We start from the raw sequence: 18474 nt of genomic DNA, 5'->3' as shown, positions 1-18474 counted from the left end.
GGAGAAGTGACTTGTTTGTGCCTGAGGGCTATACTGGAGGGTTCCATTAGGCATGCCTGACAGACTTCAGTTTCAAATTGGAGTTTTTAAAATGGAGTTGCTTAGGCTCAGGCCTAAGGCCATCCTCACATAAGTACTCTGAAATGTTTGTTAAAATAAAAGATTGAAAGAGAAAGGAAAATAGCAAGCTTTGTCTTAGTTTTTTACACTAGCAGAATACCTGAAACTGAACAATTTATAAACAAAAGAGGTTTATTTTGGCTCATGGTTCTGGAAGCGGAGAAATTCAAGACTGGTGACCACATCTGGTGAAACCTCATGTTGCATCATAACATGGCTCATGATATCACCCTATAAGAGTTGGGAGCTGGTACAGGAAGAAGAGAGGAGGCGTTGAAGGAACCAGATGCTTACAAAAACGCACTCTCTTGAGAACTACATTAATTCTGTAAGAATTAAGCCAGTGTAAGGAGAAAGGCATTACTCTTTCTTAAAGAACCTATCTTCCAACAACACTATATTAGTAAACCATTTCAACATGAGTTTTGATTGGAACAAACCACTGCAACTTAGTAAGAATAAATTCAGTAATATTTAAGACTAACACGTGAAGACATTCATAGGTAATATATTATTGCATATGAGCAAAGATCAACTAACTACTTTAACAAAAATAAATATTAAATACCATTCTATCTTGGGGCTGGGATTGTAGCTCAGTGGTAGAGCGCCTGCCTAGCATGTGTGAGGCAGTGGGTTCAATAGTCAGCACCACATATAAATAAATTAAAAAAAGGTCCATTGACAAAAAGAAATTTTTAAAAATACCATTATATCTCTAACCTCATCTTGTATATGAGGATCGATACCTGAAATAACCATCATGTAAATCTTGAAGTGTTCAGATTTTTTTTAGTTGTAGATGAACACACAATATCTTATTAATTTATTTTTTATGTGGTGCTGAGGTTCGAACCCGGTGCCTAACTTGTGCAAAGCAAACGATCTACCACTGAGCTAGAGCCCCAGCCCCAAGTGTTCAGATTTTAATTATGTAATGTAGAAAGGAAAAGAGGTGGAGTCTATTTTTCTACCTGTTGAATGTGGACTCACCTTGGGATCTACTGTGATCAATAGAATAGCACAAGTAATACTATACAGCTTCTGAGTCTTGCAGATTCTTCTCCTTTTGGAAACTACATGTCTTATGAAAAAGACTGGCCAACCTGTTGTAGTCTGAGAGCTAGCCTGTAGCATTGCCAATCCCCAGTGAGGGAGCTCACTGTTAAACCACACAGTCAAGCTGCAATTTGGCTGTAGCCATATGACTCCACCAGAGACCAGCAGAACCAGCAGGGCCCAATTCATACTGTTGAAACACAGAATAGCAAGCAAATAAAATAATTATTCTATTAAACCACTAATTTGGGGTATAGTTTGTTATACAGCAGTAAATAATTATATGAAATTCTTAGAGGGAGCCATGAATAAAGAAAAAGATAACCAAAAAATACAGATAGGTAGGTTACTCTTGTTCTTTAATTTGTTCATTCACATACTTTCCATCTCCATGTGGAGAGAAGTCAGGCCCACTGTGGTGGGAAGACCCTAAGGAGACCCCAAGGATACCCTCCTTCTGCTTTTTATGCATTTGTGTAATGGCCTCCTCTTGAATGTGAGACAGATTTCTCAACTGGTTTCTAAACAACAGAATATGGAAGCAGTGTTGGCTGCTGTTGGATTATATAAAACTCCATTGTGCTGGCAAATTCACAACAGGAATTCTCCTTGTTGGCATGAGGAAGTAAGATGTGGAAGACGCCCACATGCAGCTTCCAGAAGCTGCAGGTGGCCTTTGGCCAATAGTCTACCCGACACAGAGGCCCTCAGTTCTACAGCCACGAGGAAATGAATTCTGCCAATAACCTAGCCAGCTTGGGAGCCAGTTGCCTCCCAGTTGAGTCACAGCTGAGAATGCAGCTCAATGGATTTTCCATTGCAACCTGGTGAGTTCCATGTCAGATAACCTGCCCACAGGAAATATATCCTCTGAGACAGGCACGGTGGTGCACACCTATAATCCCAGTGACTTGGGAGCCTGAGGTAAGAGGATCCAAATTTGAGGCCAGCCTCTGCAATTTAGCCTTGGCTCAATTTCAAAAAATAAAAAGGTGGGAAAGTAACTCAGTGGTAGGGTGCCTCTGGGTTCAATCCCCATTTCCAGGTGGGAGTGAGCAGGAAAAAAAGAAAGAAATATAACTATGGGGCTGGGAGTATATTTCAGTGACAGGCCCTGGGCTCAATCCCCAGTGCTGCAAAAAACAAAACAAAACTAAACAAACAAAACCCCAAACCACACTAGGCTTTGTAGAATACTCCTACAGCTTCTCAAGAATTCAGTTCTTTGACTTTAAAGCAACCTTTACTCCCAGGAGAAAATAGTGTGGTTTGTGAAGAAGAAGGCATTCTACTTACTTTAGAAAGTTGTGTCTTTCTTGTCACACCTGATTTATTTACCATCTCACAAAAGAGAGCATTTCTTTTCATGGCTGACTCAAAGAACTGATGATAATTCACTCAGAGAATGTGATTTAGGCAAGAAATTAAATTTGTATACCTGTGTAAGGGGCCATTTTCCAAGTAGCAATGAGTAAGCTATTCCATTTCCCCTGGCTGAGAAAAGAAGGGTGTCAAGGGCAGCAAAAGGATGGAGGATTATACTTAAATCCAAAGTAAACTCCAGAGATTCGCCCTGAAGCTTCTGGATGAAAATAGAGACTGTGACTTAGAAGTCAGGAGATGCCTGATCTCCAGGTTGTCATTTTCCATATGCTGCCTTGTGCAGACTAATAGTTAAAGATTTAGTTTAGAAGTTCAGGAGAATTCCTGATCATCATGGTGGAGAGAGACCAAGCTTTACCTGGTAAAAGCAAGAAATCTCACCTCTAGACTTGTAGGAATAATGAATAGGCAGTTAGAAAAATTCCAGAAATGTGCACCAGTTTGATCTCTTGAGCATTTCTTAAACTATATACTTCTGGAACATGTGACAGACTGTGGTGAAAGCAAAGAACTAAAATTATTTTCATGGCTTAGCTAGTCTCTGTATTCCTGTACATTTATATTATTTGTTTTTTCACTCTAATCTTTAGTGAAGGTAAATAAAAACACTGTGTTTCAAAATTTAAATCCTAATCCAAACATATTGGTTTTTAAAAATTGAGCATTTTCTTATGCTGAAAATGTGTTTTTCATCAGCACCCCACGAGTGGTGATAAAACAAAACAAACTGTGTTCACAGCATTTAAATCTAAAAATGGGGGGCTAGGGCTCTTAGCTCAGTAGTAAAGCACTTGCCTAGCATGTGTGAGACACTGAGTTCAATCCTCAGCACAACATACGAATAAATAAATAAAGGTATTGTGTCCATCTACAACTAAAAACTTTTTTAAAAAAATCTAAAAATTAAAAGCAATTATTACAAAAAGCATAATCATAAACCAAATTTTTCCCCAAGAAAATATATTATCTTGGAACATGTTCCTAGCTAAACCCAATTTGAAGATTCATAATTTTGTTAATAATGGATTTATTAAAATATAATTTATACACCACAAAATTCACCCCTGTAAATTGTAAAATTCAAAGTATTTATGTATAGTCATAGAGTTGTGTAATTACCACCAGGATGAATTTTAGAACATTTTCATCATCCCCCCAAAGAAACCCCATACCCATTAACAGTTGCTTCTTTTTCCCGATAATCTCCCCAATTCTCAACAATCATTAACCTACTTTCTATTTCTATAGATTTGCTTATTCTAGATATTTCATATAAATGGAACCACACAATATGTGGTCTTTTTCTTCTTTTTATTTGTTCTAATTAGTTATACATAGACAGTAGAATGCATTTTGACACATTGTACACAAATGGAGCACAATTCTCATTCCTCTGGCTGTACATGGTGCAGAGTCACCCCAGTAGTGTAACCACACATGCATATAGGGCAGTCATGTCTCTCTCCTACTGTCTTTCCCATCCCTACTGCCTCACTGTTGCCTTTACTCCCTCTGCACTATCCAAAGTTCCTTCATTCTTCCCTACCCCTCCCCCCCAACTATGGATCAGCATTTGCTTTTCAGAGAAAACATTTGGCCTTTGGTTTTTGGGGATTGGCTTATTTCACTTAGCATGCTATTCTCTAGTTCCATCCATTTATCTGCAAATGCCATAATTTCATTCTTCTTCAAGGCTGAGTAATATTCTATTGTGTATATGAACCACAGTTTCTTTATTCATTCATCTGTTGAAGGGCATCTAGTTTGGTTCCATAGTTCAGCTATCATGAATTGAGCTGCTATAAACATTGATGTGGCTGTGTCACCATAGTATTCTGATTTTAAGTCCTTTGGGTATAAACCAAGAAGAGGGATAGCTGGGCAGTGGGCTTCCTCCAAAGTGAATGATGGGATTATGGGAGAAAGAAAGAAGCTGCAAAGAATATTATGACCTAGTCTGAGAAGTCACACACAGTCATGTTGGCCACATTCTCTTCATTGGAAAAGTCACTAAGTCTGGCCCACACTCAAGCGGAGGGATGTTTGGCTTCACATTTTAAGGGAAGATTATCAGAGAATTGCTGGCATATTGTAGAATCTTCAGGAGAGCAGGGGGTGGGGCCAACTGGATAAACAGGAGCAGTGCTGGAAGATTTTGGCTACACAGTTAACAAAATATGTGTGTGTGTGTGTGTGTGTGTGTGTGTGTGTGTGTGTGTATTTAGTTGTAGTTGGACATAATACCTTTATTTTATTTATTTATTTTTATGTGGTGCTGAGGATTAAACCCAGCACCTTGCACATGCTGAGCCACAATCCCTGAGCCACAATCCCAGCCCCACACACATTGTTTTTTTAAGTTAGAGCATTACACATAGTAGTTGGGTTCATTCTGACAAAGTCATACATGCAAGGAATTTGATTTCAATCCTTATCTCCCACTCCCTTCTTTCTTCCCCCTATTCTCCTTCCTCTACTCTACTCTCTTTGGCTCTTTTATTTATTTTTGATATTTTCTACATATAAAGGTGGATTTTCTTTTGGCACATTTATGTATGCATGTAACGTGATTTTGTTAAAGATTCATTCCAAATTTCCTCCCCTTTCTCATACTTCCTCCTTCCTTTCTCCACCTCCTACTCTACTGATCTTCCCTATAGATTTGATATCCAATCTGTGACACTGCCTTCTTTCCCTTATTTTACTTTAGCTTCCACATATGAAAGAACCACTCAACACTATGTTTGGAGTCTAACTTTTTTCCCTTAGCATGATGGTTTCCATTTCCATCCATTTACCTGCTAATGCCACTATTTCATTCTTTATGTACACACAATTTTATACATTTTGAACTATGGATTTGACTAAGTCACATAGTAAATTAATTACATTTCTTTCACAAAGAAACATGCTTTAATTTATTTGGTAAAGAACTGGAAGAGAGACGAAAGAACAAAAAGTTGGAAAGGACCTAGATGGGAGAAACTGGCTGAGGGGAAACTGACTTTGCCCAGACAGGAAAAAGGTCAGGTAGGCTTGGTGCCCACCTTTCCACAGTGGCCTCATTGAGCATTCTCACTTTCCTGGGCTTGATCTGGTACATAGGAGTTCTGGATCTGTGGAGGGGGAAACAAATCTATCTAAACCATTGCTCAGCCACAGCCTGTGTTCATTATTTGAAACAATACTGGATGACCCACTATGTCAGCTCCCCTCTCCTACTCCTCCAAACCCCTCAGGTTTTCCGGTTTGACAGCTATTTCTTTTTTTAAATTTTCTTTCTCTTTTCTTTTCTTTTCTTTCCCTCCCTCCCTCCCTTCTCTTTCTTCCTTTCTTTTAGTTTTGATGGACACAGTACCTTTTATTAAATTTATTTTTACGTGGTGCTGAGGATGGAACCCAGTGCCTCATACATGTGTGGCAAGTGCTCTGCCACCGAGCCACAATCCCAGCCCTTGACTGCTATTCTCGAACATGGTTTGAACAAACTGTCAAACACGCCAAGAGGATTTAACCTAGTCATTACTTAGAGATTTAATGTGAACAGAGACGTGGCATGAAACCCAACAGGTTTATTGTCTCTATAAAAGGATCGTTAAGGTCGAGTGTATTACCGTGTTCAGTACTAAGTGTACAGCACTCACCGAGCCCTGGTCACTTTACTGGACAAGTCGAAGGCAAGGAAGGAAAAAAGGTTTACCAGCAGTAGCCAATGGTCAATTTGTTTAACCTCTCTACGCCTGGAAAACACTCCACTTTGAGCCACTTGGATGCAGGTGCTCCTTCTTAAGGGCCAGGAAGTCCTGGTAGAGAGCGCACCTCTGGCACCTCACCAGCAGCGAGCAAAGTCCTTCCTGCAGCTCGCGGGGATCCGGGCGTCCAAGCGGGATCCCGGACGCAAAGACAGGAGCTTCCTCTTAAGGCCACAGTGTCTGGGGTGCTAAGGGGACAGCTACGAGCCGAGCGGGGTCCACCTAGGGCGCCCGGGATCGGACCGCACCCGTAGGGGGTCTTGGGGGCCTCTGGCTCCAGCCCAAGTAGTGAGGGGCGAAGCGGGGAGGCGGACAGACGCGGGACACGTCTCGAGTGTGGGAGCGGACGCTAGGGTACGTAGCGACTGAGAGGCCGGGCGAACCTCTCAGGCCCGGAGCTGTGGGCGGTGAAGACCAGGAGTCCCGCCCGATCCAGCCGCTTCCGGCGCCCCCGGACACGCCCCTCGCCGGCGCTGCCACATCCTCTGGTGACGTCAGCCAGCGCCGCCATATTGGAAGGCCTCTGCCACCGCCTCCGCTGGGGATCTTGGGTTGTGTTGGGGCAGCGGCCGCCGGCAGGAAGGCGCTCATCTCCCGCCCTGCCGACGCCGGTCCCACCCGCTTCACCCCGACCCGTCTCCTCATGACTGCTCCCGGACCAGTTGCCGACCGACGTCGCCCCAGAACAGTGATTTAACACGGAAGCCCGGGTCGGGGGCCGCGGGGGAAGGAGGAGGAGGTGGAGGAGGAGGAGGGAGACCCGGTCGGTCCCGCGTCCCTCTCGGCCCGGCGCGGCTCCTTGGCCCGAGCCATGACCTCGCTGACCCAACGCAGCTCGGGCTTGGTGCAGCGGCGCACCGAGGCCTCCCGTAACGCCGCCGACAAGGAGCGGGCGGCGGGCGGCGGCAGCGGCAGCAGCGAGGACGACGCTCAGAGCCGCCGCGACGAGCAGGACGACGACGACAAGGGCGACTCCAAGGAAACGCGGCTGACCCTGATGGAGGAGGTGCTCCTGCTGGGCCTCAAAGACCGAGAGGTGCGGGCGCGGCGGGCAGGGCGGGGGCGGCGGCAGGGGGCCCGGACCCCAGGTGGGCTCCAGGTGGGCGCCGGCCTTGGGCCCGCGCACCTGCCCTCTTCGCTCCTGAGCCCAGAGGCCAGGAGCGCCCAGCTTGCCCCAGGAGTGTTGAGTTGGCTCCCTCCTGCGCCGCCCGGTGCTTTCCAGATCCTCCTCGCACAGATTGCTTGGATTTTTCCTTGCCCCTTTCACAGTCTCTTTCCATTTCGACACCCGGCAGTCTGCGTTTGTTCTTCGCTTTTTCTCTGCCTGTTCAGCCTGGGTAGATCCTAGGTTGCAATTCCACCCTGGAGACTGCCCGCTAGACCGAACACCCAGGACCTCCAGCGCCCTGAACTCTTGGGTTTTGCGGGTTTTAGGACCTGGGAGGGGTCCACAGATCCGCTTGTCAGGGGATTTGTATTTTCTTTTGAACAGATTAAGGTATACCATTTGGTGTTATGAAAAAATTCGGAGGAAAAAGTTATTTTTCCCATTAAAGTTGAAAGTCATAAGTTGTCATGAAATTTGGAAAACGACTTTCTAGATGATCTTGCTTTAGGTGAGAGTTTATCTTTAATATTGCTGTTAAATTTTATTAGTTGACTGTTATGAAGAAAATTTTGACGTTTTAAAGGAACGGCTTTTTTTCGTAAAGTGCTTGAAATGCTAGGTTTGTAATTTGATGAAAGGTTTCAAAGATTTAGGTAGGTTGTAGTTGCGATTGATATTTGTGTTCTGACTTTTGAAATAGATCATTTTCATCCTAATATCCAGAATTATCACACACAGAAAAGTTGGGGAAAAAAACTACAGTGAACCTCTTTATATATACTTACGTCTAGACTCTAATAGAACTATTTTGTTTTATTTGCTTTTCCACGTATACACCCAGCTACAAAACTGAATTTTAAAGAGATCTGTACATAAATACATGATTGTATATTCTATAAATGATGAGTTGTGTGGCCCTAGGAGCTTTTTTACCTTAGTGTGGAAACTAGACAACATCTTTTGAGAGTCAGATGCAGAAGTTTGTTTTAAGTTAATTTTTCATTTGGGAAGGTGGGCAAAAGATTTCATCCCAATAAAACTTTCTTTTCCTAATGCCCCAGATTTTATCAGGCATAGATGAGTCTTTTTATGGACTGTTTGTAATTTAGTAATCTAATGCATTAAGTTTTACCTTGATAGAAATGTCTAGGGTGTCTGCAATATCTTGATTTCTCAGATAAATAACAGCCACTTTGAAAAAAGTTGATGTCTCTTTGACTGTAAAAGGGACCACAGTATCTGTTTATTGCCGAGTTGTGATGATAAAAGTAGGCCATATGTGAATTTCCTTTTTTCTGAGGATGAATAAACAAACTAGATATTAATGTCCAGAAATGTGGTTTAGAAAGTATTCAACTTGACCTTTTTAGGTTTCAGAGTTTGGAATCTTGTTAGTAAACTATTTAAATATTTTTATTTAAGCCCCCCCCCCCCCCCCATTTTAGAAAATATCAAAAAAGTAGAATGAAGACAGCAAGCATTTCTGGTTAATAATTTAGTTTTTGATACTTCTGTTTGGATAAAACTGTGTAAAACTAAATTATAAAGAAATGCTAAAACAAAAAGTAGCTTTAGGTGTTGAGTCACTAAGTGTGAGGAATAAGTACCTCTTCCTTTTTTCCCCCCAAATATGTATTAACTCTTCATGTTTAAAGCTATTACCATTGCTGTTTTCTGAGATTGGGCCTCATTATGTTCTTGACATAATTAAAGAATTTGTTGATGTTTAATGATACTTGCACTATGTAGACAATTTGAAGTTCTTTGGAAGGTAATTGAAACCATCTGATATGTTTGTTATTAGTCACTATATTTTGCAAGTCATGGACAAGGTCCACAATAGCTAATTCTTCTTTCTGATTTCAACCAACCACATAGGGCTCCCCTCCCCTGCTTTTTGTGGGCAGGTCTGAGGAGTTGTGATCTGGGGTTTTGCATTTGTCTTAGATTTTGGTTTTAGAGATTAACCTCTATTTTTTTCTTTCATCACATACTCACATAGTAATTACCTGTACTGTGAATTCATCCATTCATGTTTTCCTGCTTGGTAAGTTTCCCCTCTCCCATGTCTTATATCAGGGGGCAGGAATTGCTTTTTTACCCCAAACGTAGGCATTTATGCTTATTAATATTAGATTTCAACTTACCAAATTTGTTATTAATAAATTCTAAACTGTAGTAATATGGATTAGTAAATGCACTGTTTATTTTAATTTAATCACTTTTGTAATATCTGAGTACTTTTAAGATATTTGAAAGCTAAACTTTAGGCAAGTCATTGTTGGACATGTTTTACATATATGTATACATACATACATATATGCATATATTATAGCCTTATTTTAAATTAAAATCATTTAAATAAATTTCTTAATAATGAAATTTTACTCTGATTAAAAAACCCAGGTTTATTAATTACATATTTTGGCTCTTTAAAAATGTTGGATGACAGTAAACCTGCAGAAAAATGCAAATAAACATAAATTTTTACAAACTGAATCCTGTTAAATCAGTATGTAGGGCAAGAAATAGTTTATGACCAACTCTCCAGAAACTTCACTTGAATTTCTTTCCAGTCACTATCTTTTTCTTGAGAATAACCACTTGCTTAACTTTAAAATTCAGGATAAACTTAATTTTGCCTGGTTTTTGTACTTTTATTTGTGTCTGGCTTTTATTCTTCATTGGTCAGTCCATGTTGTGTGAAATTGTCCTTTGTTTATTCTTATTGTCATACCAATTTGCTTATTTTTTTTAATATCTCACAAATTACATTATTTCATTCAATTTAAAATATTAAAAAATTGTTTTGGGATTCCTCTTTGACCTATGGGTTATTAGGAAAATATTTTTTAGTTTTCAAATATTTATTGCTAAATATTTTTAATTTTTTTAATTTTTTGTAGTTGTAAATGGACGGAATGCCTTTATTTTATGTTTTTGTGGTGCTAAGGATCGAACCCAGGTGCCTCACACATGCCAGGCAAGTGCTCTGCCACTGAGCTACAGCCCCAGCCCTTTATCACTAAATATTATTGCTGAAAATCTTATTTTCTTGTTTAAAAATTTATTTATTCTAATTAGTTATACATGGAAGTGGGATGCATTTTGATTCACAGTACACAAATGGAGCACAATTTTTCATTTCTCTGGTTGTACACAAAGGAGAATCACATCATTCATGTCATCATACATGTACCTAGGGTTTACTTTTAACACAATCTACAATATTTTAAAGATTACTTTGATATTCTGAGTCAAGTCTCTTCCTTCCTTTTACTGAACAGAAGGTTCAGTTTGCCAATAAGCAGATGGTCTGGCTTCACAATGCCTATTAGGGGTGAGTCTAAAGTCGTGGAGATTGTTGTTGTTTTTTTTTTTTTTTTTTTTTTAAGTGCACATTTCAGATTTTTTACCAGTGATTTTTCCTTCCCAGCTTTTATAAAACACAGATGCCTAGGCCCCTTAGGGGATTCTGCTCTCACTCTGGGTAAAGAATCAGTGGCATAGGTAACTTCAATGGCATTTCAAGGATTGCAGATAGGTTTAGGTTTACACTTGAATTCACCTTCCAATTAATTTGCTAATTTCTGTTATCCCTGCCCTTCCCTCCTTGTATTCGAGGGGGAGGGAGAGCAAAAGTGGTAGGTGTTTTTCTTTTTCTTTCCCCATATATTTATTTTTTGCTGTGCTAGGTATGAAAGTCAGGGCCTTACACATGCCAGGCAAGTTCTACCATGGAGCCACATCCCTAGGCTACCCCCTCCCATTTTATTTTAATTTGAATTTATTTTTGTTACAGGGATTGAGCCCAGAGACAATTAACCACTGAGCCACATCTCCAACCTTTTTATTTTTATTTATTTACTTATTTTTGGTACCAGGAGTTGAACCCAGGTGTACTTTGCCACTGAGTCATATTCCCAGCCCTTTTTTATTTTTTATTTTGAGACAGGACCTCAGAAAGTTGCTGAGGGCCTCACTAAGTTGCTCAGGCTGGCTTTGAGCTAGTGATCCTTATTTCTTTTTTCCCTATAGATGCCTCCAATAGAGCATTTTCATTTTATTGATAATTACCTGTACTAATAGGTTATTTTCATATAACGTGTGTGTGCCTGTTGAAACAACCCAACCCATGCTGTGCTACTGAGTACATCCCCAGCCCCTCAGGTTACTTTTGAATAACTTTAGTGGTAAATCTTAGCTTTTTTTTTTTTTTTTTTTTTTTTGTGGTCCTGGGGACACTGAATAATACAACTGAATTTAAAACCCAGTGCCTTGTACATGTGAGGCAAGCACTAAATCTTAGTGTTTTAAGGTTGGATTTGATTATTTTAATCTGCCAGTTACAAAGTTTGCCTATGGAATAGAGAAGTGAAGAGAAGCGTGGTTGTGGTCCAAATGTATTATTTGCTTTACATATTGAAGTTCTCTGAGCTTTGGAATTCTCATGTAAAATGGTTTTGATTGTAGTGTTGTGGACATTTGTTTAATTTTCCACCACATTTTCCTGGTTCTGTCATTGAGAGTTCCCCATTGTGTGTAACTCTGTGGTGACCTCTTGAATCATCTTCTCCTAACCTTTTATGCTGCAGCCAGAATTGTCTAGTCAAGGTGTTTTTTCCTTAGGTTTTGGGTCTGGAAAGAGCAACAGTTCTTTGGAGATTTTTTTCAAAGTAGTGTCCATGTATGAATCAAACTCTTCTTTGACTTGTTTTTTTTTTTTTTTTTTTTTTTTTTGAGCTTCTTTCTTTCTAGTTCATTGGTGCTGTCTTTTTCTAGAGTGATTTTTATTTTGTAAGTTCCAACACCTTCAGTAAAGTTTTTTTTTTAGAGGTTGTATTTCTAATGTTTGTAGACAGTTTCAGTACAACTGAATTTAAAAAAATAAGTAGATGCTTGAGCTGGATAATAATTAAATTTAAAATTCAGTTATTTGAATTTAATTGACTGACTTGTGGTTTTTTTACACTGGCTCCAAAAATGGGGAAAAATTTTCCATGGTCACTACTTTGAAATATAGTACTTATCAAGATGTATAACTTTTTAAAAAATTCTTTCCACATTTGCAGTTGATGTATGCCATTTGTATGTGACAAATTTGTAAATGAGAAATACATTTAACAAATATTCAGAATTTCATGTTGTCGAAGATTTTTAGTAATTCGAAAGTCTAATGAAGCCTTCTGAGATGTCTATCTGTCCTCTCATGCCTGTGCTGATGCGCATGTTTTAGGTTTCTCTTTTCAAAGCTGGAAAGACTGCAACCTGTTTTAGTATCATATTATAGTATTAAAATGTCATTTAGTATACTTTGAAGTTTTTGAATTTTAAAATGGAAAACAGGCTGTTTTCTTGTTAATTGTTTGATAAACCTGATCTGTAAGAATATAACTGGGGCTGGGGTTATGACTCAGAGGTAGAGTGCTCACCTAGCATGTGAGAGGCAGTGGGTTCGATCCTTAACACCACATAAAGATAAAATAAAGATATTGTGTTCACCTATAACTAAAAAAAATAAATATTAAAAATACAACAAAGAGTAAAGTACAGCATTTACCAAGAGTTTTCTGGTAAATATACTTTTATTTATTTTATTTTTTTGTATTGGGGAATTGAACCCAGGGTCCCTCTACTATGCAGTTATACATACATAAATTAAAATATATACAAACATAAATTATTTATTTATTTTGGGGGGAGTACCAGGAATTGAACTAAGGGGCACTTAATCACTGAGCCACATCCCCGGCCCTATTTTGTATTTTATTAGAGGCAGGCTCTCACTGAATTGCTTAGTGCCTCACTTTTGCTGAGGCTGGCTTTGAACTCTCCATCCTCCTCTTAGCCTCCCGAGCTGCTGGGATTACAGGGTGTGCTACCATGCCGGGCTTCCCTCATATTTTTTTAATCATAAATACATTTTGAACTAAAATTATTTTTATACTTAATAAATTTTATGTAGTTTACATATTCCTTTAATGGAGGGATTACTAAATTGGAGTCAACAGATGGGGTTTAGAAACTTTGTGATCCTTGAGCAAATGTGTGTGTTTTCCTGGGGAAAGGCTGTAACTTTCAATAATAGTCAAAACACTTTCATGACCCCCCAAAAGTCAAAATTGACCTAATGGAGCTCTTTTTTTTGTTTTAGTTTAAGGTTTTTGTTTTTTGGTTTGTCTCATTCTTCTTATTCCTCCTGAAATTGACTGTAGAAAATTTCAGGTTTCATGGTTGTAGTGAGTTGGATTTTTAGTTACAAGTGGCAGGGCGTGATGGCTTATGACTGTAAACTCAGCAACTCAGGAGGCTGAGCCAGGAGGATTGAAGGTTTGAGGTTAGCCTCAGCAATTTAATGAGCCCCTAATTAACATAGCAAGACCCTGTCTCAAAATAAGAAAATGAGCTCTGGTGATGGAGCTCAGTGGTAGTCCTGGGTTCAATCTCCAGTACCAAATAAACAAACAAAAAAGATTTGAAATATGAAGTCAACATTTCCATGGCCTGTTCTAGAGTTCTCGTAAGTGAATTTAGGAGAAGTGTAACTACCACATCTAGGATTCTAACCATGTCTATGTTTATTGAGCTCAATGTTTATTGAACACATTCTCTGTGCCAGACCATTTACTATAGGTACAAATGTTAGAAAATCTCTATTTTTAAAGTTTATTTCCTTTCTGTATGTCAGAATTCATCCAATAAACTACAAAACTTAATTATGGTGCTCTTCAGATTTTTCAGTATTATTTCAGCCTGACATATCTACCATTCAGTAAATATTTTATTTATTTATTTTTTGGCTATCAGGGATTGAACTCAGGGGCACTCAACCACTGAGCTATTCCCATCCCTTTTTATTTTTTGAGACAGGGTCTCCCTGAGTCGCCAAGTTGGCCTCAAATTTGTGATCGTCCTGTCTCAGCCTCCTGAGTAGCTGGGATTATGATTGTGCACCAGTGTACTAGCTGGAAATCTTAATATTTTTGTGTGGTGCTGGGAATGGAACCCAGGATATTACTGCAGTGTCCTGAGTTCTAGGCTAGAAACATTAGGAGTATAGCTCCCTTCCACGGTCTTCATACTCTTAATCTGAGAGTCTAGGAGAGTAAAAGGAAAGCCAATAATTTTAAGCTTTTAAAAATTGTGGTAATTTTACCACAATACGTAACAAAATATTTTAAGTCTTTTTTTAAAGTGTATAATTCAGTGGCATTAGATACATTCATTGTTTTGCAGCCATCACCATTCCCATATCTTTTTAATCATCCTATACCGAAATTTCTATACTCATTCCCCATTACCCCTCCCCTCAGTCCCTAATAACCATTGTCCTGCTTTTTGTCTCTGAATTTTTTGTTTTTGTTTTTGATACCAGGGATTGAACCCAGAGGTGCTTAACCACTGATCCACATCCCCAGCCCTTTTTATTCTTTATTTTGAGACAAGGTCTTTCTAAAATTGCTGAAGCTGTCTTTGAACTTGGAAGCCTTCCAAGCTGCTGGGAATGCAGGTGTATGCCACCATGCCCAGCTCCTGTCTCTATGAATTTGACTCTTCTAGGTACTTCATGCAAATGAAACCAACACTTGTCCTTTTGTGTGTATTTTACTTTATCTTTTCAAAGTTTATTCATATGTACCGTGTATCACAATTTTATTCTTTTTAAGACCAAATAATAATCCCTTATAGGGGCTGGGGTTGTGGCTCAGTGGTAGAGCGCTTGCCTAGCATGTGTGAGGCACTAGGTTCATTCTTCAGTACCACATATAAATAAATAAAGGTCCATGAACAACTAATAAAATATTAAAATAATAATCCATTATAGTACCTATTATATTTATCCATTCATGGGCTTTGAGTTGTCTCTACTTGTAATTTTTTATATTAATAACTGGTAAGAGAAGATAATTTTTTGGGGGGTGGTATTGGGGATAGAACTTGGGCGTTCAACCTATGAGCCACATCCTATTTTGCAATTTATTTAGAGACAGGGTCTCACTGAGCTATTTAGCGCTTTGTTATTGCTGAGGCTGGCTTTGAACTCGCTCAGCCTCCCAAGCTGTTGGGATTACAGGCATGTGGGTGTACTTCCCTGCCCAGCTAAGAGAATTTTTTGAAGGGAGGGAGCTCTTGGTCATGGTCTGTTTTTCCAGATTTCGTGAGGAAGGGAAAAGGGACTGTTGTCAGTGGTAGAATGGGTAGGTGTTGAGTACTCTAAGGAGTGGAATAAATACCTGTAGGTGAGGGCTGACCAAAGAGGAATGTTGGAGAGGAGCTGAGCACTTTGGGGAGATAAGTGGTTTTTTTTTTTTTTAAAGGAGATCTCAATGAATTGCTCAGGCTGGTCTCAAACTCCTGGGCACATGTGATCTTTATGTGTCACCCTTCTAAATTTTGGGACTACAGGTACTCTACCACTGTGCACTTCTGGAGATAAGTTTTGAGCCTCCTTTTTGGGATTACAAGTATATATATGCTAAGGCCCAACTCTATAGTCTTATTTTAAAGGAGTTTGCCTTTGCTCATTTTTATTTAAAAAGTGAGTGGACTATCTTATGACACATGTTCTATTAACATTCTTTCTCTTAATGACACACAGTGATCACCTTCTCATGTCAGTAAAGAGAATTTTTCATGGTATGTGCTCATGAAAAATTTCAGTTGGCACACTCAGAAGTAAAATGTTTCATTATTTGTAATGACTTCATGTTAGAACATCTTCCTTGATATATGGTAATTTAGATCCTTGTATTTAAATATAGTCATGAACTGGGCCTTTAACTTTGTATACAACTTTGTGCTTCTGCCTCCTAAGTGGGATTAATTTTCTGCTGTAAGAAAAGCATGCAGAGGGCTGGGGATGTGGCTCAAGCGGTAGCGCGCTTGCCTGGTATGCGTGCGGCCCGGGTTCGATCCTCAGCACCACATACCAACAAAGATGTTGTGTCCGACGAGAACTAAAAAATAAATATTAAAAATTCTCTCTCAGGCTGGGGATGTGGCTCAAGCGGTAGTGCGCTCGCCTGGCATGCGTGCGGCCCGGGTTCGATCCTCAGCACCACATACCAACAGAGATGTTGTGTCCCCCGAGAACTAAAAAATAAATATTAAAAATTCTCTCTCTCCTCTCTCTCTCCCCTCTCTCTCTCACTCTTTAAAAAAAAATTCTCTGTCTCTCTCTCTCTCTCTCTCTCCCCCCTCACTCTCTTTAAAAAAAAAAAAAAGCATGCAGAGACCACTATATAATAAATGTTATATTGACTAGATAGAAAATTTATGTGCCTCCGTTATTTTATATACTTCTATAGAACTTTTCAAAGTGTTTCAACTTCAAATATTGACTGTGTGAAGTAGTAGTAATATTACTATATCTAGAGTCCACTGCTCTTGGGCATGAATAATTGCTCATTCTCCTTGAGCTGAGTTCCACAATCTTGTGAAACTAGAAGAATAAAGTGTATAATCTTCTTAGGCTTTCTTAGCTTCTAAGGATGTATAATCTTTGGACATGATATACATCAAATGCTTAGCATAGTTTTAACATATAGTAGGTACTCAGTTTATGGCAGAGTATGACTATGTGAATTTTAAAAAGGGATTTGGAAGGATATGTCCCAAGTGTTAATGATGTTACCTTGAAGAAGTGGGTGAGGGATGGAAGGGGAGGGAGGAGGTAGTTTAATTTTCTCTCATGTACTTCTATTTGAATTATTTTTCTAAACAAGTGAGAGTGCTTCAGATGTCTCAAGAAAGTGTGTAAATGAGCTGAGAAAAGGCCAGTGAGCAATACTTTTAAGGAATAGGTAGAGTAACCTGTCAATGACTCTTAGCAGTAGTTGCCAGAGGAAAGCCAGAAGAGGTGTTGTAGAAGCTAAGGGAATGCCATCAGCAGTGAATGTGGAGGAGTTAAGTGAAACCTTTTTCTTAAGAATTTTATCATGGTGCCCTGGACTGGGAAGTAAAAGGGAGACTTCTTTTTGACTGTACTTTGAGTTTGGTGTGAATGGAAAGAAGTTAGGACAGGATTGGTCCTTAATCTCCTGCATATGATGGGCAAACTTGAAAATTTTGAGTGCTAATAACAGGGAGGTGCTGGTGTATATGTAAGAATTTTAAGGTATTTAGGAAGGCAGGAGTTGTGAACAAAGGTAAGTCTTAAGAGAATGGGAAGAAGGATTAGCTTTAGGCAGGGCAGTTTTCTTTTGGTAACCAGACAAAGGAACATGTATGGGTAAGATTGAGTTTATTGGGTTGATTCATTGCTTCTGTGAAGTAATCTGCAGATGAGCTGAATTCAGGAATTGGAGATAGTAGAGGTCCTAGTGATCCGAGGCCTGGTTATTACTTCTGTGGAGGAATACATTCTGAGTTGCAGATTGCTTAAAAAGGAAATTTTGAAGCATAATCATAGCTTGGGTTACTACGAGTAACATGGGAAAAGGTGTGTTTTTTAGCAAGACTATATATATATATATGATTATATATGAATGTATGTTTTTATATTCTTGCTTTTCTCCCAATATACAAAAAAAGGTACCATTTTGTACTTTGCTTTTTATGTGTTATATTCTGAAGATTGTTCTCTATCACTATAGAGGGTTTTTTTTTTTTCCCTTCCATTTTTTTGGTACTGTGCATTGAACCTAGGGATGCTTTGCCACTGAGCTACATCCCCAGTTCTTTTTTTTGAAGCACCGTCTCACTAAGTTTCTGAGGCTGGCCTCGAACTTGTGATCCTCCTCCGCGAGCCTGCCGAGTTGCTGGTATTACAGGTATGTGCCACTGTGCCCAGCTATATAGAGATCTTTTTTGGCTCCATAGTATTCTATTATGTGAATATCTTTCAGTGTGTTCATCCAGTATAATGATGTATGGATCCCATTTTGTTTTTCCTAATGGCTATCAAATTATCTCAACATTACTGATTAAAATGGCTAATTCAAATTGATTTGAGATGACACGTTTATCATGTATTTTGTTTCAGTAAAATACATGGGACTGTTTCTGAACTCACTTTTTTTTTTTAGTCTTTTTAGTTGTAGATGGATACAA

General features: G+C 39.2%; 1 protein-coding gene across 1 annotated transcript in view; it reads left to right on the top strand.

Moving 5' to 3' along the window:
- Positions 1–6817: 6817 nt before the first annotated feature.
- GOLPH3 (golgi phosphoprotein 3) overlaps positions 6818–18474 on the top strand; it is a 33974-nt gene continuing 22317 nt past the window's right edge. The window contains exon 1 of the mRNA XM_081301114.1: positions 6818–7350. Within this exon, the coding sequence (XP_081157240.1) occupies positions 7126–7350 (225 nt within the window). The 5' untranslated portion in view covers positions 6818–7125. The remainder of the gene's footprint in view (positions 7351–18474) is intronic.

The sequence above is a fragment of the Spermophilus citellus genome, assembly GCF_964194105.1.
Source record: "Spermophilus citellus genome assembly, chromosome: 1".
Taxonomy (NCBI): Eukaryota; Metazoa; Chordata; class Mammalia; order Rodentia; family Sciuridae; genus Spermophilus; species Spermophilus citellus.
The sequence above is the reverse complement of the archived record's forward strand: the minus strand, read 5'-3'. Positions and strand labels throughout refer to the sequence as shown.